The 26,553-nt window shown below is 41.9% G+C and overlaps 1 protein-coding gene across 1 annotated transcript in view; it reads left to right on the plus strand.

The window, feature by feature from the left end:
- Positions 1–6,677, plus strand: part of PRDM1 (PR/SET domain 1) — a 31,964-nt gene extending 25,287 nt beyond the window's left edge. Inside the window, exons 5-7 of the mRNA XM_083349800.1 lie at positions 888–1,945; positions 3,131–3,259; positions 4,194–6,677. Coding sequence (XP_083205926.1) covers positions 888–1,945; positions 3,131–3,259; positions 4,194–4,769 — 1,763 coding nt within the window. The 3' untranslated portion in view covers positions 4,770–6,677. The remainder of the gene's footprint in view (positions 1–887; positions 1,946–3,130; positions 3,260–4,193) is intronic.
- The last annotated feature ends 19,876 nt before the right edge of the window (positions 6,678–26,553 follow it).

The raw sequence follows: 26,553 nt of genomic DNA on the forward strand, positions 1-26,553 counted from the left end.
GGGTGGCTATGCAAACCCTAACTGGAGAGAAAAAAGAGAATTGCTATTCTCTTTTGATGAAAATATTGAAAATTGTGTTGCTTTTATCATCAGGTCTCCTAAACTACTAACTGGGATGCTGAAAAATCTTCAGGACTCTCTAGGAAAGTAGCACATTGTTAAAGAAATTATAATATCCCCACTCAAAAGAATCACACGGAAAATTATTTATGTGGTTGCTAAAAGTCAACACTGACTTGATGGTACATAATTAATTCCCAGAAGAAAATGTTTCCTTTGTAGAAAGAACTTTCATGCAGTTTCCTGAAAATTACAATATTGGGGCAGAGGAAAATGCTTCCTCCCTTTATTTTGACATGCAATTGAACTGTCTGAATGATGATTAAAAAAAAATAGAATGAATCTTTGAAGATGTCAGGAATAAAAGGCTCACGCTGTTGTTAAAAGAATTTTTGAGAATTTATTTTTAAATGTTATTCGAATCTGTTTTAAATGATACAAGATTTCTTTACTAAAGCATTTAGCCCCATATTAAAGAAAGAGATGATGATTTGAGTTGAGAACAAATGCAATAGGAAAGTACTGACAGATCTTCTGTAATTTAATATAAGTAGTTAGTGATTTTATTTCCTTGAGTTGAACCTAGTGCTACTCATTTTCAAAAGCCCAAGACTGATTCTTTTCTTAAGATAGAAGTTAATGGATCAAAGCGTCTTCAAAAAATGTATGGTTCACAAGGGTTATTTGTCCTCACTTTGATAAAACTGCAAAATGAATCCATCAGGTGGCTATAAATGACTTGAAATATTCATTGCAAGAAAACAACCAAGCTCAGAGTGTACCAAGTACCCCACACTCATTGCTTATGTTTTGTTCTTGTATTTCAGCACAAAGCCACAATAGGCCAAAGCAACAAATCTGTGACAAAGATGAGCTTTTTCAGAAAAGCTTTCCTAGGAGAGAACATAGCGTGAAGGAAATCCTAAGAACTGACTCCAATCATCCCAGAGGAAGGGATCTGTGCTACAGTCGTGTTGCTCCACATACTCAAGAAAAAGACTTGGAGATCTTAAGGAAAAATGGTAGTCCTGAGAGGAGGCCTTTCTATCCTCGAGCTGTCTACCCCGTCCGACCTCACATTCCAGAAGATTACCTGAAGGTTTCCCTAGCTTATGGGATTGATAGACCTAGTTACCTTGCTCACTCACCTGTCCAGCCATCTACGACCCCAAGTCCTTCAGCAAGAAGTAGCCCAGACCAAAGTTTAAAAAGTTCAAGTCCTCACGGCAGTCCGGGAGTTACCGTTTCACCCTTAGCTTCCGTGACTCAAGAGCACAGAGAGCCTTATCCTTACTTGAACGGACTGTATAACACAGAAGGATTAGCGTCATATTCTGGATATGCCCCCTCGAGCCATCTTTCACAAGCCTTTCCTTACCCCAAATTCCTGTTACCATCGTATGGCATGAGCATCAACAATTTCAATCTCTTTCCAAGGATGTATCCTTTTTATAGCAGCTTTTTCAGCGGGGGAAGCCTTTCTCCTCATATCCTGAACTCATCTACCCTTCCGAGTTCCTTGCCATCGGATGGGAGCCGTCAGCTCTTACAGCCGGATCATCCAAGGGACCTTCTGATCCCTGCACACAACAGTGCTTTCTCCATCACAGGAGCTGCTGCCAGCATGAAAGACAAGCCATGTAGCCCCACAAGTGGGTCACCCACTGCAGGCACTGCAGCCACTTCTGAACACATCATGCAACCAAAACCTACCTCGGCAGTATTGGCTGCCACTAGCAGCGAAGAAGCCATGAATCTCATCAAGAGCAAGCGAAACATGACTGGTTACAAAACCCTTCCCTACCCCCTGAAAAAACAGAATGGCAAAATTAAGTATGAATGCAACGTCTGCTCCAAAACCTTTGGCCAGCTCTCCAATCTGAAGGTAGGCTTTTAAAGAAAGACATAATGGCTAGGCAGATTTCTCTGACTGCCGTTTCCTCAAAAAGGGCTTTTTAGGAGGGCCTAAAAGAGGTTAACATGCTAAAGAGTCTGGGGTTTTTTTCCTAGAAATTAGTCCACATAAACATCCTGATATTATATGTATGCCTGTGGTTTTACATTTTTAAAGATTTGAAATTCATTTTTAAAGGTTAACAGTTAAACTGTAATTATTTCTTAACTGGCTCACTAAAGTGGCTGTAATGCCAAGTGGATCTGACTTTGTCACTTTCATTCTGAGGGTTTTCTGCTGTGTGAAGCTTTGAAAACTGAACTAAGAAAGTGAGTGCATCCAAGATATATAATATTGGGTGTGGGGGGAGATGTACAGTGTAAAAACCAGTGATACCTGAAAGAGTAGCTTATAAGAAAATTCTAAGCAAAACTAAAAAGGAGAATAGACTGTACTAGGACTCACTGCAAGAGGAGGCTGGAGATTTCATCAAATGCTGGTCTGCCAGTCATTTGCCTAGAGCAGGGGTGTCAAACTGCCAGGCCGCGGGCCGGATGTGTCATGCAGAAGCCACGCCCAACCCATTGCCGGCAATGGCAAAACCATCCCTATACGTTGCGCGACGTGACGTGACGTTGCGGGTTTGACATGTCTGGCCTAGAGTCTAGTTGCACTGAGGTGATACCTAAATTTCTCAACAAACAAACAGATATATACAGTAGTTCCTGAGCTCTGCAGTCCAGTCATTTTTTTTCTTTATAGTGTTTGAGGCAATAAGTTCTTAGCCACTATTGTTCCATATTCTTTTCTTACCCTACAGTATTTAATATCAATCAGGAAATGAACAATTCAGCCATGGACCAACCCTGTCAAAATAGCATATAGATAAAAATGATTACTTCCTTAATTTCTGCAGCTACTCCTCACATTAGTATTTCCACAAGTGGTTCTCTTTTTAAATATTGCTAAGTACGTATTAAAATATTGCTAAGTGGTAGATCTTGGGTGGCAGCAGCAGTTAAGTAGCAATGTACAAAACTGTTTCTATGTTCTTCCCTTTTCCTAATGCTTGCAGAAAATATAATAGCTAAAGATTAATATTAATTGAATAAGAAAAGCATTCTGAACCTGTCAACAGTTTCATGAGATCTCACTAAGCATTCTGTTTCTTGAAAGGTTCATCTTCGAGTACATAGTGGAGAAAGACCATTCAAATGTACTACTTGCAATAAAGGATTCACTCAGTTGGCTCACCTCCAGAAGCACTATCTGGTACACACAGGAGAGAAGCCTCATGAGTGTCAGGTGCGTAGAGTTTGCAAGGAATGACTTTAGCAAAAGATGCTGTCAAAATAAAGATATCCTTGAGTTATATTTGACTGCTGGCCACTTGATGAATATATAAAGACTTGAGAGTGGGGGCAATGCAGAATTGCTTTGCAATAGTACAGAAACATTTTCTCAATATTTTTTCAATTTCCTAGTCTAGCTTAAAGCACTGGGGTGTGCTGGTAGCTTCCCATCCACCCCTGAGTTGGATCCCTTGACGACACAACCAAAACATTATTTGATATCTGTTCTTCTACCCATCCAGCCCAGTGAAAAAGAGAAACTGCTTTTCACTTCTAAAAAAATACTCAAGATTTCTTTTTGCACCTCTTTCAAATCAAGTACATACCAGTTCTGGTTGCATGGTTTGGAGGCAGCAGGCCCTTGCTGGAAGAATGGAGACATGATTTTGCAAAGAGTGATTACACAAGATTCATCCTAGATAGGAAAATGTGGGACACGAGGTTGGAGTTTATTTGCTTGTGCTTTTGTGTTAAAATGGGACGCGGTGGCTCAGTGGGTTAGGACACTGAGCTTGTCGATCAGAAGGTTGGCAGTTTGGCGGGTCGAATCCCGAGTGCCGCATAACAAGGTGAGCGCCTGTTACTCATCCCAGCTTCTGCCAACCTAGCAGTTCGAAAGCACGTAAAAAATGCAAGGAGAAAAATAGGGACCACTACGGTGAAAAGGTAACAGCGTTCCGTGCGCCTTTGGCGTCTAGTCATGCCGGTCACATGACTACGGAGACATCCTCAGACAAGCGCTGGCTCTTCGGCTTTGAAACAGAGATGAGCACCGGCCCCTAGAGTCGGAAACGACTAGCACGCATGTGCGGGGGAACCTTTACCTTTACCTTTTACCTATCGTGTTAAAAAGTAGACCTAACTCCAATTTCCTTCCTTCCAATTAGGTCTGTCATAAACGATTCAGTAGCACAAGCAACCTGAAGACCCATCTGCGGCTGCACTCTGGAGAAAAACCTTACCAGTGTAAGCTGTGCACTGCTAAATTCACCCAGTTTGTACACCTAAAGTTGCACAAACGACTCCATACCAGAGAGCGCCCACACAAGTGTATCCACTGCCATAAGAGTTACATCCACCTTTGTAGCCTCAAGGTCCACCTGAAGGGAAACTGCCCTGTCATCCCTGCTCCCAACCTTTCTACAGAGGACCTCAACCGGATCAATGAAGAGATTGAGAAATTTGACATTAGTGACAATGCGGACAGGCTGGACGATGTCGAGGACAGTGTCGATGTAGCATCGGTGGTCGGGAAAGAAATACTCACTGTGCTTAGGAGTGAGATAGAAGGAGCTACGCTGAAAGCATCACTGCAGAGGAACCTGGGCAATGGGCTGGTCTCCTCTGGGTGTAACTTTTATGAAGCCTCAGATGTATCGGTTGTGAAGTTGCCTCATGCTCATCCACTACCTCAGGTACCTATCAAGGTCAAGCAAGAGACAGACGAACCAATGGACCCTTAAGTTTTGTAGGGTGTATGTGTGTGTATTGTGTGTGAGGATATATGTGTGTGGTTTAGTATGTGTGGCAAAAGGAGTGATTTTTTTTTTAATTTATGACCTGGCAAGTCAGGGTGCCTGTAGCAATTGCTTGTATATTGTATCAATGCTGCAAAACAACCTCAGCTTACAGTAGCTTCTCCATTTGAAAGAAGGAATTTCCACGTTGCATTCTCAGGGCATGAAAAGAGGCCAAGACTGTTCCTTGTCTCTCCTGCTTCCCAAAAAGACTGTCTAATATCCATAAACATTTTATAATAATAGTACTTCATAATTTATTATGCAATTTACCATTCAAAAAGCAATAGTTAGAATAATATTTACAATGATAGGAATATTCATTGTAAATGGAATATGAGTGCTTTTCGTTGTTGTGTGTTTGTTTGTCTTGTGGCTGTTCTCCATAGAGTTGATTCCTGTACATCTGTTTAATAACTACAAAATAATAGCAGAACCCATGACTGACTAGGCAGCAAGGGGAGAAATGTTAACATGCCTATTTCGGACATGATGTTTTGTTTTGCCAAAGGTAAATCCTTAATAGTCGTTTTGTTGTAACAGTGCTGTATAACTGAACAAATTAGATAAACATATAGAATTACTCTAAAATATATATACATCAGAGGGAGAAACTTATATGTCTAGAATGAGTGAAAAAGTAAAATATCAGACAGAATGCATCAAGCATAGTCCTCCCAACAAAGCCCTTAGCTTTACCTCACGGTTGTGAGCAACACCTTGGAAAATAACATTTTCCTTCTCTTGCATACTGTTTATGTAAGTAGACAACTTAGGATACTCCAAAGATTCTCTCTGTAAAGAGGGGTATAGCTGAGGCGTTGGCTGGCTAGATCCCAAAACTCCCATTGAGATTCTGCAAGAAACATGACAGCCTTCCCTAACCCCCATCCTCCTCCTCCTCCCCACCCCACCCCTTTCTTGGATAGAAATTGAGTGGCCAACTCTTTTCTTGGCATACCTAGCTTGATTTGTTTTCCTCACCCCTGTATTATGAGTCAAGTTTTCTCTCAGTATTTGTATTAGCACATTTTGTGGTTAATTTAATGAAAAATTAAAAGGGCATTGCAAAGTTGCTGAACAACAGTTACCTCATCGAGTGTGTCCAGTGATGCAGAAAATGCTGTCTGTCTTAATGCTTTGCTACTCCAGAAAACAAACCAAAACACGTAGAGAAGATGGAAGCACATTCTTTTTCCCCCCTTAAATCTTTTGTTTTGCTGAACCCAAAGATAACATGTCATGGTATAGGGCATAGCACATAATTGTATTTATACTGTAATTACTTATACCACTATCCTCTGTGTGCCTGCAAGCACATACTTTTGTGAGCCAAACCTTATAGTAAAATACCGATTTAAGTAGCTTGTTTCACTATCACAAAGAGTAAATTCTATAACATCAGAGCCATAATACTGTAAACGTTCTTATTCATCGTGAGGTGTGATTGTGCACATTTTTATTTGCTTGAACAGATTTATCCATGTAGTATTTTTAAAATTCTCCAAAGTATTCTCTGAAGAATAACTGGCTTACTCTTGCCTTCCCTCATATTATCATTGCAAATGTCTGCCTTGGGAGATGGAAAAGAAAATCTAAAAACGCTTGCTAAAGATCAAATAGGTCCCATTATTACTCATTTTTGAATGCTATATAGATCAAAACATTAAGAAGGATGAATTGTTTAATGTGCCCTGGAAGATCTGTCCCTTTTCCTACTTCTTAAAAGGAGGCATGATCACAGCTGAAAAGGGCAGCGTTACTTTTCATTCAGTATGTATATCTTTGTTTCTCATAATAATCATAAGGGATTAGGCTGTTACAGATATAACATTATTCTAATGCCTTCTTATATAAAACACCAAACATATCCATACTCTACAGATAGCCCAAGAAAAACTTTATAGATACCTTTTGAAGGAAGAGCTACAGTTCATAACATTTCTATTTCCCATAAATTGTGATGCAAATATAATCCAAATGTAGCAATGTTTCATGAACATAGCCATTAACTATTGGATAAACCAAAGTACCACTACTCCAATCACTGGACACACACACACACACACACACACACACACACACACACATGCTTTTATTAATTGCCTATAGTGCTTTCTTGTATTTGATACAAATTTTACAAAGATTTATATGCATCAGCTTTAAAACTGCTTCTTCGTCTAATTGTCTCCCCTGTTTAAAAACTTTGAATGTAGCAACAATCAGTGTTTCCCCTCTCCCCTAAGAATAGGTTCTGACCAAAGTTAACAGGCTTTTTACTTTGCTACAACAAAATATCTTATGTTTACGTACTGGTTTACATTGTTATTTATGTGCAAAAATGTCAAAAATGTAAATTAAATATAAAACGTTTCTTGCTTTATCAGTGGTGGTGTCTTTTTTTTCTTCTTTTTAAATGTAAGCAGTGTTACTTTAGTTCCAACTTTCATTTACTCCCTGGGTCAATAATACTGTTATTTATGACAAAATTCATAACACAGGCTGCTTTTGGAATTTGCATAAAGGATATAATTTTAAAATTCCCACTTAGTTCCTCTCACAAAAAAAATCAAATTTCAGTTTCCTGTACTTACATTCTTTTGATAGATACACAATAGATGATTAGATAGACAGACAGACAGACAGAGTCAACTCTTACCAAAATAGATATTCCCAGGAATGACCTGTCCTAGTTGGTCCTTCAGATTTTCCAACAGTGTACATCACCATTTTAACTGAGCCCTTCGACCTTATTGCTGGTTGTACTTCTCTCTCTTTTTTTCACCTTTCCCAGCATTATTTCATTATTTCAAAGCCCAACATTTATTCATATTTCTAAGGTGGAAAGACAAGGGATTCTTTATGAACATGGCCAGTATCACTTTTGCTATCGGCAGCCGTAGAGTTTGTTAAGACAGATCTTTTTTTTTCTTCCAGCTTTCTCTGTAACTACCGTGCTGGCCTTCAGTGCAGATTCATTGTTTTAGGCCAACTTTTTAAATTTGTGGTTCTGGGTTTTTGTGCGTCTTCCTTGGCTGGCAAGTTATTTTTAATTGAAGCCACTTAACCTCCACAATTAACTTTTTCTATAGAAATCTCTGATTTTAACTCGACTTCCTGTAGCTTGGTCTTTCTGAGGGTGTTGGGCCACAGTATGGCTAAATAAATATTTTTGGAGAGTGCCAGGCAAGAAAAGGCTCTTCTTTTTTATACCTATTTAGAGGCCTGGTCTAGTTTCACCAGATGGGACCTGTAAAAAAAAAAAGGCAGGTGTCTAGTATATCTCTTAAAACAGACATGTCAAACACAAGGCCCGGGGGCCAGATCCGGCCCGCGAAGTGGTTTCATGTGGCCCGCGAAGCCATCCTGGAAACAGTGAGGGAACGGCCCCCACTGCCTTGGCCCTGGCCCAGAGACCCTCCTTCTGCCAGAGACCCTCAGATCTGTCCCACTCCTGCCCAGGCCCCCATAGGCACCCTTGATGGGAACGATGTAGAGCTGGCCACGCCCACCCAGTAGGCCATACGCACTCTAGCCACGCCCACCCAGTAGGCCACGCCCACCCAGGCCACACCCACCCGGCCCCTTGAGGGCAACCGCAATGCTGATGCGGCCCTCAGTGAAATTGAGTTTGACACCCCTGTCTTAAAACAAAAAAAGCATCATGGTTGTTTTAGTGCAGGGCTTTTCAACCTTTTCACCCATTGTACCTCTTAGGATATGGCAACATCTGAGTACCACCAGTCGCCTAACAAGGTGTCAAAAACTTGATGAACAAAAAAAAAGGAAAAAAGTGATGAAGTACAGGTAGTCCTCGACTTACAACAGTTCGCTTAGTGACTGTTTGAAGTTACAATGGCACTGAAAAAAGTGCCCCTGAAGCCACAGGCAAGCAAGACCTGCCTGCCTGGCGGCGCTCTTCCTCCTGTCCAAGGTTTTCATTGTTGTGAGCATTTCTGTTGAGGATTGGCAGCGGGGGTGGGGGGGTGTTTGGTTTTTATTCCCTGCTGGGTGGTTGCAGCAGGTTTTGGTCACTTCACATGACCCTGACACTGTGACCGTCATAAATATGAATCAGTTGCCAAGCATCTGAATGTAAATCACAAGGCCCTGGAGATGCTCCAACATTCCAGCCAATTGGGGCTTCTTCTGGGCTCAGCAGAAGCACCAGGATCAGCACCGAGCTCCAGCTGGAGCCTGGCGCTGATCCTGGCGCTTCCGCTGAGCCCTGACAGCCCTGCAGCTGCAGCCATCTCTCGCTCAGGCTTGTGCAATGCCACTGGTTCAGCTCATTCCCCTCCCTCGCTGCTTTTCTAGGTTGGTCACGTACCACCTGCCAGGTGCCAACGTACCACAGGTGGTACCCGTACCGCTGGTTGAAAATCCCTGTTTTAGTGCACAAAATTTTAAAGCACAATTTAAAATGAGACTAGTAAATCGATATATGTGTTATATAGGATATATAATGTAATGATGTTGAAAAGTGACAATGAGCTGACATAGGATTTTAAAAAAATTTTTTGTGGCAATACACTGTATGGGCAAGTCCATGCAGTTTCTTAGGGAACATTTTCAAACGCAAAAGCTAAGAGAAAGTAGCTGGCCCCAAATCACTGAGCTGGTTTCATGACAAGGACTAGAATTCAGGTTTTCCTGCTCCTCGTCCAGTACCTTATGCTCGAGACCAAACTGGCTTTCCTACCACTTGTCTAAATTAAGCAAAGCAGAGCACCTTTGCCATATATATTCTACAGGGTACTATTTAAAAAAAAACAAAAGAAACACCCAAACATATAGGTATATGCTTTCTTTAGATTAACCGCCATAAAATATTTCCCTTTATGTGCAAGGAAAAAACAGCAGCATGGGAGAATTATGGCCCAAAGTCAAGCTCATCAAGCTCCAGTATCCTGATAAAATTCTGCACTAAAGTTCAGACAAATCAACTACGGTAGATCTTAAGATTAATGAACGTTAGGAATACACAACGCAAGTAGTAATTGCTTCCAACTCAAGCCGTTTTCATTTCACACAACAGAAACCTTTTCTGACATTCTTAAAAAAAATGACCTTTATTGTTGCAATCTTAGCAGACTCGACATATTTTAGATACGTGCACTCATCTTTCACCAGTGCAACTGTTTTGGGAGGAAGGGTTGATGTGGGAAAGGCCTGGATGCTGTGTGATCTTCTCTGGAGTAAACTGCCACTCAGAATGAGCAGCTGCAGTGCAATCTTTTTCATTCACCGACACCCTCATATCCCCTTCAGTCTAGCACAGGGGTAGGCAACCTTGGCTCTTTTATGACTCGTGGACTTCAACTCCCAGAATTCCTGAGCCAGCATGGCTAGCTCAGGAATTCTGGGAGTTGAAGTCCACGAGTCATGAAAGAGCCAAGGTTGCCTACCCCTGGTCTAGCATGTTCCTCAAATGATACAACAGGAGAAATTTGGGGAGAAGCCTACACAATGCATGAAGAGATATATATAGTCTTCATCCACATCACCCTGGCAACACTTACGACAAATTAAGTGTCGAGATGAGCTGGAGGTTCACATAAGGAGCCAACAACCTTTGGCATCCAGTAGGCTTCCAAGAAAATGAGAATACATTTACCTTTGATAGAGAAGCAGTTTGGTGTGAAGTGGTTAAGGCACCAAGCCAGAAACCAGGAGACTGTGAGTTCATGTCCTGTCTTGGGCACAAAGCCAGCTGGGTCACCTTAGACTAGTCACTGTCTCAGGCCTAGGAAGGAGGCAGGGGCAAACAAACTTCTTAAAATGTTGCCCAAACTGCAAGGACTTGTCCAGGCAGTCCCCGGGAGTCAAGAATAAATTGAAAGCCACCTTCTGCCCCAAAACCACATCCTTTTGATAACACGGTTTTATTATATGCCTCGTGAAGATTATGCTTCATAAGTTCCTTTGTGCATTTGCTTCTAATAAGCGACCAGTGCAAAATAAAGCTTACACCCATAAGAATGCAATTCCTACTGATCCAGTTACAAAGTATAGGTAATAAACAGTAATAAGCATGCACCTGAGAGCCTTAGCACAAAATCTATCAGCTCTTTCACACCATTGCCAAGTTACTTTTTCAAATTACATTGGAGGAATTCTGCAAATGTTGCATTGGGTTTGGCCTACTTAAGATTTTCTAAATCATCTGCATATTTGAAACGGTTACATTTAAAAAAAGGGGGGGGGAGCTGGCAGGCGAAGTACAAGGCAGTTAGGAGCAGGGCTTTTTTTGTCATAGATCGCCCAGAACGGAGTTCCGGCACCTTTTTTGGATGGAACCTTGTAGGGTAGGCAAGGTGGGTTGTATGACGTGTGTGAGTTTTTTGTTTTTTTACAAAAAAAGCACTGGTTAGGAGATTTGAAAATACTCTTTGAGCAAAGGCGTCATCTGGAGAGCTCTTGCGTGGTCTTAGCAGCTGCAAAGCTGTTATTCTAATCTCTCTCACTAAATGAATAGATGCTGTCTTTGTGGGTGTAAAATATTGTTTATCCTCCTGCTAGCAAGTTTCATTTTTATTTATCTTTAAGGAGGACAAGCCACCATTGATTTACTACAACAGAGTACTAATGGGGTGATTTCTTAATGGACCCATCAGGCAAAATCTATGGAGACTTTTCATAAGTAACATTAAACAACCAAAAGATAAATTGGTTTGTCAGAAACTCCTTCCTTCCTTCCTTCCTTCCTTCCTTCCTTCCTTCCTTCCTTCCTTCCTTCCTTCCTTCCTCCCTCCCTCCCTCCCTTCCTTCCTTCCTAGAGCAGTTATGCAAGATAACTTATTCTAAGGTTTTTCCTCCAACTCAGGAAGTTCATAGAGAAGCAGCAACTTAATTATCACTTTCCTTGTATCCTTTTTTTGCAAAATGCCACTCAACAGTTTCTTCAAAACAAAGAAATAATGCCTTTCTTTCTTCCTATAGCCTGTAAAGCTATTGTATTTGTTCAAGTTCATTCAAGAGTATATGTGGGGCTCCACAGGACTGGAGACCAAGTTGCTAAGTTTGAAGAATCCTGGTCTAGGTGGTTTGCTGTGTCCCCTATAGAACATAATTCAAATTGGCAGTCAAGGGACTAAGAGTCAGGACAGCATGAACATACATATCCTGCCAATCCGGCTCGAGGGGTTGGGAGTGGGAGGCACTGTTTTACGGTGGTTCTCCTCCTACCTCTCGGGCCGCTCGCAGTTTGTATTGGCAGGGGGACAGAGATTTACCCCGAGGCCCCTCACTTGTGGGGTGCCTCAGGGGTTGGTTCTCTCCCCCCTCCTGTTTAACATCTATATGAAGCCGCTGGGTGAGATCATCCGTGGATTTGGGGTGAGGTATCACCAATATGCGGATGATACCCAGTTGTTCATCTCCACCCCGAGCCAACCCTTGACGTGATGTCCCGGTGCTTGGAGGCGGTGCAGGTCTGGATGGGAAGGAACAGGCTCAGGCTTAACCCCTCCAAGACCGAGTGGCTGTGGATACCGGCATCTTGTATTGTCCAACAAGTTCCTTCTCTTTTGATGGGGGGAGGTATTGCCCCCCTCAGAAAGGGCTCACAACTTGGGTGTCCTCCTGGATTTACGGCTTAATTTGGAAGATCATCTAACGGACATGACCAGTGCGTCAGTTGCACCCCGTTTTGGACCGAGATGCCCTACGCACGCCCTCATCACTTCTTGCCTGGATTACTGCAATGCTTTCTACATGGGGCTGCCCTTGAAGAGCACCCAGAGGCTTCAACTGGTGCAAATGTGGCCACGCGGGTGCTTATGGGAGTATCTCGGTACTCCCATGTTACACCACTCCTGCGCGAGCTGCATTGGCTTCCAGTTACCCTCCGAGTGCGATTCAAGGTGCTGGTAATAACCTTTAAAGCCCTACATGGCTTAGGCCCGGGGTACTTGCGAGACCACCTGCTGCCATTGTCAACCTCCCATCGCCCAGTTCGCTCCTACAGAGTCTGCCTCCTCAGGGTGCCGTCGACCAGGCAGTGCTGGCTGCCAACCCCCAGGGGGAGAGCCTTCTCTGTGGCCGCGCCGACCCTCTGGAATGAGTTGCCTCCAGAGCTGCAGATGGCCCCTGACCTTCGGTCCTTCCGCCGTGACCTAAAGACCTGGTTGTTCCAACAAGCGGGCCTGGACTGACTACGGTTTTTAATTAGGCTTTTTACTGGGTTAAATTGTCTCGTAATTTTGCATTTATTGTTTAATTTGTATTGTTGTGAGCCGCCCTGAGTCCTCAGGGAGAAGGGCGGCATATAAATTTAATAAAATCAAATAAAATCAAATCAATAGTGTGCTTTCTCCTCCAATTATTCCTGATCTTCTGTTTTTCCTTCATCCCTGACTTCTGGTTTGCTCTTTCGTACTAATATCGACTTGCAATTACTTTGACTCTTTTGTTGGAGCATAAAACTGGTTGCTGAACTACAGCTCTGGATCAAGGTCCAGATCCATGGTTTTTTTTTCCTTGTATGAATTGCCATGTTGTACCTTGAAGCAATAACGTAGCTGATGAAAGTTGAAAACCTGAAGTCAGAATCTCAGAAGGAATCAGAATGGTAGTTTCACCAGCTCTAAATATCTATAGAGCCCTAGGGAGCAACATGTCCCCCGGATCTCAAAAGTGATATTGTAATTACAAGTGAATGGAGGGAGTGGGGTATGCCTTATGGTACTCCATGTCATCAGAGCCGTGCTTAGGCAAAGCATGCACCTTTGAATCCAGGAACCCAGAAGATGGAAGTGAACAACAATCCAGAGTAGGAACAAAGAAGTGCAATTCCAGTATGATTAGAATTGAGGATAAGTGGAATTGCAGTTCCACTCCGTAGGTAGCACATCACCATATTCATTTTGATTTTTTGTTTCAGGATAAATGTTGTCTCAGTACTAATGCTGGGGATAATAGGCCCTTTACCTAACCCTGTCTGCAAAAGGCCTAACTTCTTTAATATAAATTATGGAATAAACTGTGAGAGCAGTTTGCTGTAGTTGTTCAGGCGTCAGGCTAGAAACTAGGAGATGTGAGTTCTAGTCCTGCCTTAGACACAAAGCCAGCTGGGTGTTTTTAGGCCAGTCACTCTCTCTTGGCCCTAGGAAGGAAGCAATGGCAAATCACTCCTGAAAAAAACTTGCCAAGAAAACCGTCCAGGCAATCGTTGAAAATTGGACATGACTGAACCGATTTTTTTAAAAATGGAATACGTAAGGTTAAAGAGAGTTTCTGGTAAAGACAATATTTTCTACTTATAGCTAAAAACAAAAAAAAGAAAGAAATAGTATAATTTCCTTTCAAGAAGCTAAATCAGCATTTAGTACTTACTGTAGATGTTATGCAAATAACTCAATTCTACTTACTCAAGTAGAAAAAAATAAGACATGTTGTTCAGCAATGAATAACTGCTACTAGAAACCTTGAAACTCCTAATGCATCTTTGGAAAAAGCAATCAAAGTGGATAGTAAAGCAAATGTTAACTTTCACAGATGTCAATTATGGCAATTCTCACATAGCCTCTAGGCTAAACCAGACATTGCCCCTTTTCTTCTTCCCTCCCCAAAATGCATTATCTACTCCGCAAAACCGCAGCTGGTCTTACAGTGCTTCCCAGTCAAACATACGATCTCTTATCTCTTGCCAGTAGTTCTCCACACCATCTGGGCAGTTGGAATCTTCAAAAGGTGCTAAAACCAACTGCTCCTCCTACCTCATGTCATTTAGGAATAAACATGTCCTAGACTAGACACTCATTTTTGCTCTTGCTTCAGATCTTAAAGCCAAAAAGTCAGTTACATTTTCTGCAGTGTCAGAGAATAGAACACCGAAAGAAAATCTTGAAAGAAAATCTTCTCCTTGCATTGCTTGAAAAATGCCCGGCACAACAGCTTTAATTCTATAATATTTTATTCTTGTAAATCTTCCATTCACTACACAGTTTACACATATAATACATACTCTGGATGAACTGAGATATCTATAAACTACTTTTACTGTTGTTTTGAAGAGAGCAGGTTTTTTTCAGCAGGATTTTTTTTTTGCTATCTAAAAACATATGGTTTGTTACTAATATACGATTGGTAGTTATTTATTTTTAGAGCAAGCTACCTAAGTCTTAGGGAAGAAGAATGAGCTAAAACTGAAATGAAGTGATGAATGAATAAGTACACATACTTTATATCTAGCTGTCTCTATTATCCAGTACTCTTTTTGTAAAAGAAAAAGGTGCCAGAACTCACATATGTCATACAACCTGCCTTGCCTGCCCTACAAGGTTCCATCCAAAAAAGGTGCCAGAACTCCGTTTTGAGCGTTCTATGAGAAAAAAAGCCCTGCTATTATCTATCTATCATCTATCTATCTATCTATTTATCTATCATCTATCTATCAATCATCTATCATCTTCTGATTCCCACCTCAGCAGATGAACCAAGCAACAGAAGCAACAGTGATAATCTGATTGGAAACATTTGTTTGCAACTATGGGTTTAGCAAAACTAGTCGAGATATAAAATTTAACAAACTATTATTTTTACTAATAAAAATGAACTAAATTGCCTACAAAGCCAGTTTAGGGTAGAGTACTGTGGTGGTGAAGTCATCAGACTAGAAAGTGGGAGGCTATAAGTTCTACTTCAGCCTTAGACTCAAGTCCATCTCTCAGCCTAAGAAGAAACTAAGGACAAACCACATCTGAAAGTCTTGTCAAGAAAACAGACTATTTCAGATAGCCACGGCCAGTCAAGAATGAGTTGAAGGCAAAGAAGAAGAAAGAAGATGAGGAAAGAAGAAAGAAGAGGCAAGAGGAGGAGGAGGAGGAGGAGGAGGAGGAGGAGGAGGAGGAGGAGGAGGAGGAGGAGGAGGAGGAGGAGGAGGAGGAGGAAAGAACTAAGCATGGAGTTCTGGGAACTGAAGTCCACAAGTCATAAAGTTGCCATAGTTGCCCATTCTCTGACCTAGACAGAAAACCTGGGGGTAGATTGCTCCTCTAAATCCAACCATAGATCAAATAGATAAGTTCGCACTAAAAACAGTAAAGCAAACAATAGAAAGCTTTGCCATATGGTAAATTATGTGCCTGAACTATCTTTCTTTGGGTATCCTGTTTTTCTTCAGTTAAAGAGCCTGTGGGCAAACACAGAACACAAAACTGGTTATGTCGGTGGACATTTCCACACTGATGTTAAATGTGTGAACAAACATGCTCAACAGCTGATCAAAATGAGAGATCAGACCTCATACCTAATTAGTCTCTTGAACTTGTCCTTCAAGTGGCCCTTCCAGTTCAGCCTGTTTATAGCACACCCTTCTGACAAGGTAAGCCATATTAGTTTAATTGACCATGCTCCGGGAAGGCTGAAATGTATCATTAACTTCCCATTGAAGGTATATTTAGCCTCTTAACTTCCCATTGAAGGTATATTTAGCCTCTTGTCTTCAGCCATGTTCTGCTACATGGGTATTGTGCAACTATCTTCATTTTTTCTATTCCCACAATGATGCCTCTGCTCCACTTTTACTTTATCCACCCTGGTGTGGTAAACAGAACCTATGACTGCTGTGAACCTTTCTAGTTCTTATGCAGATCATAATTGCTCTGATTGACCAATGACATAGGAGTACCAAGGCAGTCCATCAATCAAATATGTGTCACTGTGAAAGACTGTTCTTTTACTCCAGGGATGTCCAGTCTTGTCATGGCTGGCCGGGCAATTCTCGGGTTTGAAGTCCACGTCTTAAAGTTGCCAGGTTGGACACCCTTGTTTTACTCCATTTATCAGTTCAAGTTGCAATACATGGAAGATAAATAACCTTCGATATACAGTAAGTGTATTTTGAAGGTCATAAAGTAAGTTTGCTTTTTTTTCCAGTTTCAAGGTTTCTTTTTTACTGCTTCTTGTTAAGACACCAGCACTGAAATGCTATTGTTAATATATCTGTCTTCATCAATCAAGTAATATATATGTTCACACAGCATACTAAGTGACAGAGCAGTCAGGTTATTAGGTTCTCTAGTGCAATATATGAAAGCAAATTCATAATTTATTAATGATAAATTCATAACCAGTACCTGCACTCATGGATTGCTGATGGCATTATGCTCAAACTATGGTATAGTTGTTGCAGGTGAAGAAGGAGAGTGCAAAACTTGGGTTGAAACTTAACATTAAGAAAACCAAGATCATGGCATCTGGCCCTCTCAATTCCTGGCAAATAGATGGGGAAGAAATGGAGGTAGTGACAGATTTTATTTTCATGGGCTCCAAGATCACTGCAGATGGGGACTGTAGCCAAGAAATTAAAAGACGCTTGCTCCTGGGGAGGAAAGCCATGGCAAATCTAGACAGCACACTAAAAAGCAGAGACATCACCCTGTCAACAAAAGTGCGTATAGTCAAGGCTATGGTCTTTCCAGTTGCAATGTATGGTAGTGAAAGTTGGACCATAAGAAAGGCTGAGCGCCAAAGAATTGAGGCCTTTGAACTGTGGTGCTGGAGAAGACTCCTGCGAGTCCCTTGGACTGCAAGGCGATCAAACCGGTCAGTCCTAGAGGAGATCAATCCTGACTGCTCTTTAGAAGGCCAGATCCTGAAGCTAAAACTCAAGTACTTTGGCCACCTAATGAGAAGGAAGGACTCCCTGGAGAAGAGCCTAATGCTGGGGAAGATCGAGGGCAATAGAAGAAGGGGACGACAGAGAATGAGGTGGCTGGATGGAGTCACTGAAGCAGTAGGCGTGAGCTTAAATGGACTCCAGAAGATGGTAGAGGACAGGAAGGCCTGGAGGAATGTTGTCCATAGGGTCGCGATGGGTCAGACACGACTTCGCAGCTAACAACAACAACAACAACATGGTATAGTACTGTCTCCAGTTTGTTGATAGTTACTCTCTTCTTGAATTGGCAGAGAATGGAAATATGGAGAAAGGAAAGGAAAGGAAAGGAAAGGAAAGGAAAGGAAAGGAAAGGAAAGGAAAGGAAAGGAAAGGAAAGGAAAGGAAAGGAAAGGAAAGGAAAGGAAAGGAAAGGAAAGGAAAGGAAAGGAAAGGAAAGGAAAGGAAAGGAAAGGAAAGGAAAGGAAAGGAAGAGAGAGAGGGAGGGAGGGAGGGAGGGAGGAAGGAAGGAAGGAAGAAAGAAAGAAAGAAAGAAAGAAAGAAAGAAAGAAAGAAAGAAAGAAAGAAAGAAAGAAAGAAAGAGAAAGAAAGAAAGAAAGAAAGAGAAAGAAAGAAAGAAAGAAAGAAAGAAAGAAAGAAAGAAAGAAAGAAAGAAAGAAAGAAAGAAAGAAAGAAAGAAAGAAAGAAAGAAAGGCATCTTCAGTACTGTTGATCTCTCTGGTGCTTTTGTCAACATGAATCCTTCACCACTGATTTTATTTTAAAAACCAAGGCATTAGGAAAAACATTCTTCTGCCAAGACTAAACTAGTTTGGAGCTAGCCATTGACATCTTTAAAAGGATTGTAAATACTGTAAATCCTACTCAAGAAATAGAAACTACCAAGACATTAGCCCAGATTTTTCCCCACATGGCCTTTTACAGCATGCCAGTCTTGGGGGTACTCCAAAGCATTTCAGGAAGAGGGAAAGAAAAGCTGGCACAACATGGGAAGATGACCAAAGAAAATCAGACCCCAGGGAGGGTTTTTGTTTGAACCTTCACTGTAGTGATAAAAGTAATGTATAGTATACTATATTTATTTCTCCGCCCTTATTGCATCATGAGAATGTGCTCAAACAGCCTTTTTAAAAGTGACTCGTTCCCTTTTGATGAATAAGAGGCAAGTAAATCTACTTGTTTGGATATTGTGAGTTGTGGGGGCAGATTTACTTTTTCCTGAACTCTGCACAGGTGGGAACAGAAGAGGCGAGGAGGGCAGCCGCATTACCTGGGATTGATTTGGCTTGTTGATTTTCAGGTGCTTTGTGGCCTGAGTTCTGTGGTCCGTGTGCTTATGCCACACACCACTTGGCTCCTCTGGAAAACAAAGGGACATGGGAGGGTTCAGTTTGGGGGGGGGAGGGGGCTCTGCATACCACTCTGAAGGTGGCAATGGTATACAACCTCCTGAAAAGTCCCTCTGGAAACTTGAGAGATGTAAACTACTATCACCCAATTTCCAGAGAGAGCAGTTAGAGTACAGCTACAAAGACTCAGGGAAGAAGGATTATCTCTAGAAACCTTTCAGTCAGTATTCATACCTGGGGATGGAAAGTACACTGATCACCCTGGGAAATGGTATTTTTCAGGGCATGGATGAAGGTGTCCCCACTCCTGGTCCCTTTGGATCCTTCAGTGGCTTTAAGTCTAGCAACCATGGTGTTTATTTGAAGGGTTGCCAAATCATGATTGGGGAAACACTACAGGTTGTCCTCGACTTACGACAGTTCATTTAGTGACTGTTCTAAGTTACAACAGCACTGAAGAAAGCGACTTATGACTGTTTTTCACACAACCCTTGCAGTATCCCCATAGTCATGTGGTCAGAATTTGGACCCTTGACAACTGACTCATATTTATTGTGGTTGCAGTGATGTGATTCCCATTTTGCGACCTTCTGACAGGCAAGGTCAGTGGGGAAGCGCAAGGTCAGTGGGGAAGCCAGTTTCCCTTAACAACCACGTGCCTAACTTAACAACTGCAGTGATTCACGTAACAACCGTGGCACGAAAGGTTGTAAAACGGGGCAAACATCACTCTACAAGCGTTTCACTTAGCAACAAACATTTCGAGCTCTTTTGTGGTGGTAAGTTGAGGGCTAACTGTATTTTGCAATAGTCGCTGGTGTTATTTTTATCTTTTGTTGATGTAAAGTAGCGAGAGTTTTTTGGTGAATGGGCTCACTTCTCAGGAGGTTGTATATTGTGATCTTTGTGCTTTTAATAGGCTACGGTGCAGCAGGAAGGTAGATTGGATCTCCCAACCCCACCTTTCTCTGCATCACAAACTTGTCTAATAATTTTGGGAAGCTGCCGTGGAATGATGAAGGGAGATGAAGGCCAATTAACGATTGAATTAAAACTCTTTTAAGGCGCTTTAAGTATTGTCTGTAAAGTTGCTAGAACTGTTCTTCAAAACCATTCTGGCCTGCACTTCACTGACTGAAATTTATTCCAAATAACATGAGCCTGTTTATCCAGGATGCTTAGGAAGGTGGCTCACCCAATGTACTGGATAAGAAACAAGCCTTTTCCCAACATAAAGGAACAGACTAAGATTCAGAAATCAATGAATGGGCTGGGAAGACATTGCAGTGATGTCATAGAATGCTCAGAGTGCAAATAAAAAGCCTCTGGGTAATTCATATAACTATTTGAAGAAGGAAGAGGGGATGTCTAACTGTCGAGCCCCGCAGGCCCGACATTCAACGGGGGCTGGCGTGCCGGGGCCGGGGGCCCTCCCCCATCCTGCAGCCTCTCCCAACCTACCCACCGGAGGCCCCGACGGCTTGGCAGTTCCCTGTGCAACGCCCCGCGCCTCCTGGGCCCAGGAGAGCCACCAGCCGCCGCATCAGTCTCCGCCGACCGTGCTGCTGTCGGTGGAGCTCCCCGCCGTCGCCGTGCATGCGCAGGACAAGCCGGTGGACGGGACAACCAATGAGGAGGCTGGAGCAGCTGGCGTGACTGAACGGGGCAATGGAACGGCGGCCCGAGGCTGCTGGCAAGCGGTTGCCGCCTCGGGAGCCCCTTCCTCGCCTCCAGACCGCTGTTTGAGTGTAGGGAGGGGCCCTGCCTCCAAACGGAAAACGGCACGGGATATTACAACCACGCACATGCCTGGTGGTCGGGAGGGGTTTTTCAGCTAAGCTGGGGTCGGGCTGGGTAGGCAGGTTATAAATGGGGTGGGGTCATGGGGGACACGGGGCCGGATGAGGGGGAAATTAGCCTCAATGGGGAACTTACCTAAGAGCCGAGGGGGACGGCATGCCAGGCGGCGTCAAGCACCAAAGCTGAAGGAGGGCATGGGCGGAGAGGGATGGGGCATTTGTAGGGGGCAGTGGGTGGAGGTCAATCACTTGGGCGTGGTGGGATTGGGCGTGGCAGTTCCGTGGGTGTGGTGTTTGTCACGGTGGTGGGCTGTTACAAAAGCAGCGTTGGGGCAGGTAGCCGCCAACGCTGACTTTTTTCCTGCTTCGGGTTGCTGTGAAGATGAATAAAATGCATTCAATTCTTTGTGGGTCGTCTCTCGTTCCTGGTAAGCCGTTGTTCCGCTCGCTTCAGGATGAGCTTTGACACTAACAACACATTACTACTGTAAATCCAAAATACTGGGATTCTGTGGACGTGCATTTTACATCACAATCAGTTCAATGAGTAAATGTTGAAGTATGTGATGTGTCATTAATTTTTTTTAAGTTTCAGTGCCTGATGTGTCATTTTTAAAAAAGTCTTAAGTATAATAGGCAACTTTTATATAACTGCACAACCACTTTTATATTTTGGAACACTGCATTGCTAAACTGCATTCATCCTTCATGTGTATCCAGACCTAATGGATCATGTACTAACTTAAAGACATTGGCCAACACAAAAGCAGAGGAACAAGTGACATCTCATACTGAAATTGCTGCAGTGTCTTAAAATTTTCTGTTATCGGGAAAACATGAAAAAAGCTCCATTGTCCTAATACAAAATGGAGCTCTTCAGACACCAAGCCGATGCTTAAAATGTGCTTCGTGGGGATCCAGCAAATGACCTCATCAGGTCTTCAGTAGAAGAAGGGAGCATTCTATAGAAGAAAGAAATGTGAATATTATGAATGCATAGTCTCCTAAAAGAATATATATGCATTTATAGGAACATATCTAAAATATCTTGAGCCTTGGTGGAGCAGTGGGCTAATGCCTCCTTAAGTAACACCAGCTGCCTGCAATTAGTGCAGGTTCGCATCCCACCAGGCTCAAGGTTGACTCAGCCTTCCATCCTTCCGAGGTAGGTAAAATGAGGACCCAGATTGTTGGGGGCAATTAAGCTGACTTTGTAATAATGCCGCTTTGGGAAAGCCCTAATAAGCAGGCATATACATAGAATGAAGGCTACTGCTAAGCTTGTAAGCCGCCCTGAGTCTTCGGAGAAGGGCGGGATATAAATGGAATTAAAATAAAAATAAATAAAATCTTTGTTATCCTTTTGGAATGCTCTTGAAACTGAGAACTGTGTAAAGACAGAGAGAGAACCTGAATTACATCCATAAGGCATTTAAACTGAAAATAAATAGTCCTAAGGAGGGAGAGATGCAGACATGGGGTTCCGCCTGAAACCTCCAAGTCTGACTCCTTTTTGACATCATAACTCTGATGCCGGAAAAAGTGGAAAGAAGAGAAATGATGGGGTGGCCGAGCAATAGGCATTGTTTCCCTCCTTCACCAGGCAACTCTTGCCCCCAAACCAGTGGTGAGATTCAAATATGTGAACAACCGATACTCTGTGTGGATGCGGCTTCCAGAAGTCCATTCTGGGCCTGGGCAACAAAAAATTAGCTACTGGTGCTGCCGAAATGATGCGAACTGGCTGAATCCCACCACTGCCCCAAACCAAGTGTGAATCTGTTCTGGAACAGGTAGAAATCAATTCTCTCCCGATTATATCTACTTTCTGAACCTTATTGAGGTTCTTCTCCTTACAGCATTTATGGTGAGACCAATTTAGGGGAAGATCTAGGAAAGTTGCACATTTTTAAGCTATGTCCATCAGAGGCCACGGGGTATATCCTTCGGACTTGACTTTTTTTCTGTTTACCATGAAAAAAGCCTGACATTCTATCTCTACTTCTACACATCCCAATGCAAAGTCTGATTGTCGGACCACTTCCTAGTAGTTCGTGCTAGGAGTGATTCATGCACAGCATGTCTGCCCCCTGATATTAATGCCAGGGATGACAATGAGAGGCTTATGTGTTTTTTTCTCATCTTCATTGTTATATAATTTCTCCTAATTTTTCTTTTAAAAAAAAGTTGTGGTTTAAGGCTGCCCAGCCAACAAAGGAAACCTCTCCTTTCTTCCATGGAAGATGACTCATTAAAAATGAAAGCAACAAGACTTCATTAACTAAGGAAGGAGAAGAACAAAAAACACTTCCATTATTTTGTTCTTTCTTTAGAACCAGGCAAAAGCGGTTCTCTGTTTTAGATTCGACGTAATGTGGAATTTAGGTTAGGGCTACCAAAAAAAAAAAGGTATTTTCTCGTTGTAGCTTCCAACATTTTCAGCATAATAATTAAGAAACCTACATCCATACTGGGCAGAGAATAAATGAAAAGAGAACTGGCTGTATATTTCTTGTCGCTTGAGCCTTAAAGTCCTGCAATATAAAAGTCTTTGGTCTTTCCAGAGAAAGATTTTAATTACCATCTAATTTTTAGGTATTACATAAGCATGTGTCAGCTGCTCTGTTCTTCACTCAAGGGAAACTTGGTTCCAGATGACTTTTTCCCTGTTTAGGGGTGGGGAGGCTGATTTCCTAGTCTATGCTCTTAAGAGGCATTTCTTTTCAACATCAGCCCTGCTGGCTTTTCTCCAAATAGTTTATTCATCTCTTAACGAAAAATCCTAATAAAGACCTTGGCACAAAATATGTCCCATTTAACACCAACAGTTATAAAGCTTTTTTTATTTTTATTTTTATTTTAATCCCATTTATATCCCGCCCTTCTCCGAAGACTCAGGGCGGCTTACAATCTAAGCACAAATCAATGTGCTTAGCAATAGCCTTCATTCTATGTATATGCCTGCTTATTAAGGCTTTCCCCCCCAAGCGGCATTATTACAAAGTCAGCTTATTGCCCCCAACAATCTGGGTCCTCATTTTACCTATCTTGGAAGGATGGAAGGCTGAGTCAACCTTGAGCCTGGTGGGACTCGAACCTGCACTAATTGCAGGCAGCTGGTGTTACTTAAGGAGGCATTAGCCCACTGCTCCACCAAGGCTCTTGTTGCTCCACCAAGACTCTTGCTTTTAACCCTTGTATGGCTTGTTTATATTCCGGAAACACAGAACCTGATTTTTCTAACAGCCTTGCATTAGAATGCAAGTAGGCTGCATGGAAGATGGGCAGAAAAGTTATAGTGGCAGCTTTTCAGCATGGACCCTTATCGACAGCTATCACTGTTAGCTGTTAAAACCCATCCAACTTTTAAAGAAGTAAATATTCACAATTTTGTCTCTCTGCCTCTTAGGTAATATCCTTGAGCCATCCCACAACTTCTTTGTCCTAAACGGAGTCATCATTCCTGTGTAGCAGGACACAGTTGTGGCAACCTACTATAGAACATCCCACCTTGAATATTTTTGTCATTGGGCTCTTAAGTCTATTAGTTAGGAATCCAGTTATAATCCTACTTATTCACTGAAAAGCCTGCTTTCTTTCTTTCCTTCTTTGTCCACTAATGTAATCAAGTTACTAGTTCTTACTATTCTAGTTTTCTAACAACCAAAGTGCTTTCAGTGTACTAGAAACATGTTTAGAAACATAAACACACAAAAAGCGTACAGTTAAAAATGGGGAAGAATGGAACGGAATGACAGAGATTGTATTGCAGAAAAACAAAAAAAAAATAAAAGATTCAGACAAGATTGGCATACACAGAATGAACATCTCAGTCTCAAGATGAATTGCACACATTTTGGCACCAAACAAAATAACAAGTCCCACGAAGAAAAGAGAAAACAATTACATTCCACTTGATTTTTGTGCATTGCAGCTGACATATATACGTAAGTATGAAATATTAGCAATGAAATCGGACAAACTATCACATCATGTTTCTGGAACCATTCAATAAGATGCTATTTCCGTCCCACCAATTAAAAATGAAGTTATATCAACATACAAACATGATAGCTCACTAAAGGATGTAATTAAATAATCCAGTTTCTTTTAGTCATGACCATGATTTCATTTTCTTTGTATCATATCCTTTTCAACACATGGATATACTCACAGAGACATTCATTCTTATTGTGTCAGCCACAAAAATCTGCAATCCAAGAAAAAAATTTAATAATGGAATCATACATCCAGTATTACATAAGCAGAACCAAGGCACCCATAAATCTATTTCCTTCAGAAAAAATATAGATAAATGAAGGTGTATAAAGTGATGACAATTAGACAGGAGAAGCTTTCAGTCAATGGATGGATAAGCCTTCAGGATGGATGAAGTACACTTTCAGAAGACCTGAAAGACCAGGTTAGGGACAGACTGTCATGAAGAAAATCTATCTATATGGTCCCTAGGAGTCAATGCCAATGATGGCACATAATCAATCCGTCTAAACCAATTGAACTTAATGGAACGTAATCCAAATATAATAAGGTAAAGGTAAAGGTTCCCCCACACACACGTGCTACTCGCTTCCAACTATAGGGGCCGGTGCTCATCTCCATTTCAAAGCCGAAGAGCCAGCGCTTGTCCGAGGACGTCTCCGTGGTCATGTGGCCGGCATGACTAGACAACAAAGGCGCACGGAACGCTGTTACCTTCCCACCATAGTGGTCCCTATTTTTCTACTTGTATTTTTACTTGCTTTTGAACTGCTAGGTTGGCAGAAGCTGGGATGAGTAACAGGCGCTCACTCTGTTACGCAGCACTTGGGATTCGACCCGCCAAACTGCCGACCTTCTGATCGACAAGCTCAGCGTCCTAACCCACTGAGCCACTGTGTCCCTCCCAAATATAATATTGCACTGTAAATTCTATGTAAATTCTGAAATTGTTTTGTTTTGAGCTGAGACATAATTCAACTCATTTACATTCTGTTCCTTTAGGGGGGATGTATTTTAAAGAATTTCTTATGTTCTCTCATTTCAGCCTAGTTGACTGAGATTAAAGGTAAGCAAGGCTGAGGAATGATGAGTAATTGAAAGGGAGACCACTGGACCATACTAGGTCTGTAATCAACAGGAATGTGGCCCTGAAATCAAATCATAATAGGTGACTCTAGCTGGGTAACCCTAACTAAAAAAAACCCCAACACATTTACATTTTTGTAGGAGCCAAACGTATTTCTGAATTTTTGCATTTTTATTCATTCAGTGTGGTTAAGCCTCAAATCTAACTAAAGTTTTCGCATTGCTGAAATCTATAGGTGAGTGACCTAGCTAACTGGTATCGGATTCCCCTTCTTTTGATGTAGGGTAATAAAGAATAGCATTAACATTTGGTGACATTGTCCTAGCTATTGTCCTCAAGCCTGATATTCACAGCCTCTCAGGTAGATTGACAGACAGAATACTCCTTCCTCTCTTGGGCATGGGGTTTTGCATCTAAGCAAAAGGTAAATACTCCCAAAATCTCCATCTTACAGGAACAGAAGGGCTGGAACTCTAAGCATTCTGCAAGCAGATCTCTGGAGACTCAGAACTAGGTCCTGTGCCTGAGCTTAGATGTACCATCACCCCACAGCTCTGATGAATGGGTGGAATTATCCAAAGCCAGTTGAGATCCTGGATCAAAGAAAAAAGCAAAAAAGTCTTTGCTTCAGGATTCAGTTATGCCTGTTAACCATTCTTATTACATGCTAAATTTAATAGATAGATAGATAGATAGATAGATAGATAGATAGATAGATAGATAGATAGATGATAGATATATAGATATATAGATATAGATATAGATATAGATATAGATATAGATATAGATATAGATATAGATATAGATATAGATATATAGATATAGAGAGAGATATAGAGAGAGATAGAAATATAGATAGATAGATTGATTGATT

This window comes from Vipera ursinii, assembly GCF_947247035.1.
Source record: "Vipera ursinii genome assembly, chromosome: 1".
In the NCBI taxonomy this organism is placed as follows: domain Eukaryota; kingdom Metazoa; phylum Chordata; class Lepidosauria; order Squamata; family Viperidae; genus Vipera; species Vipera ursinii.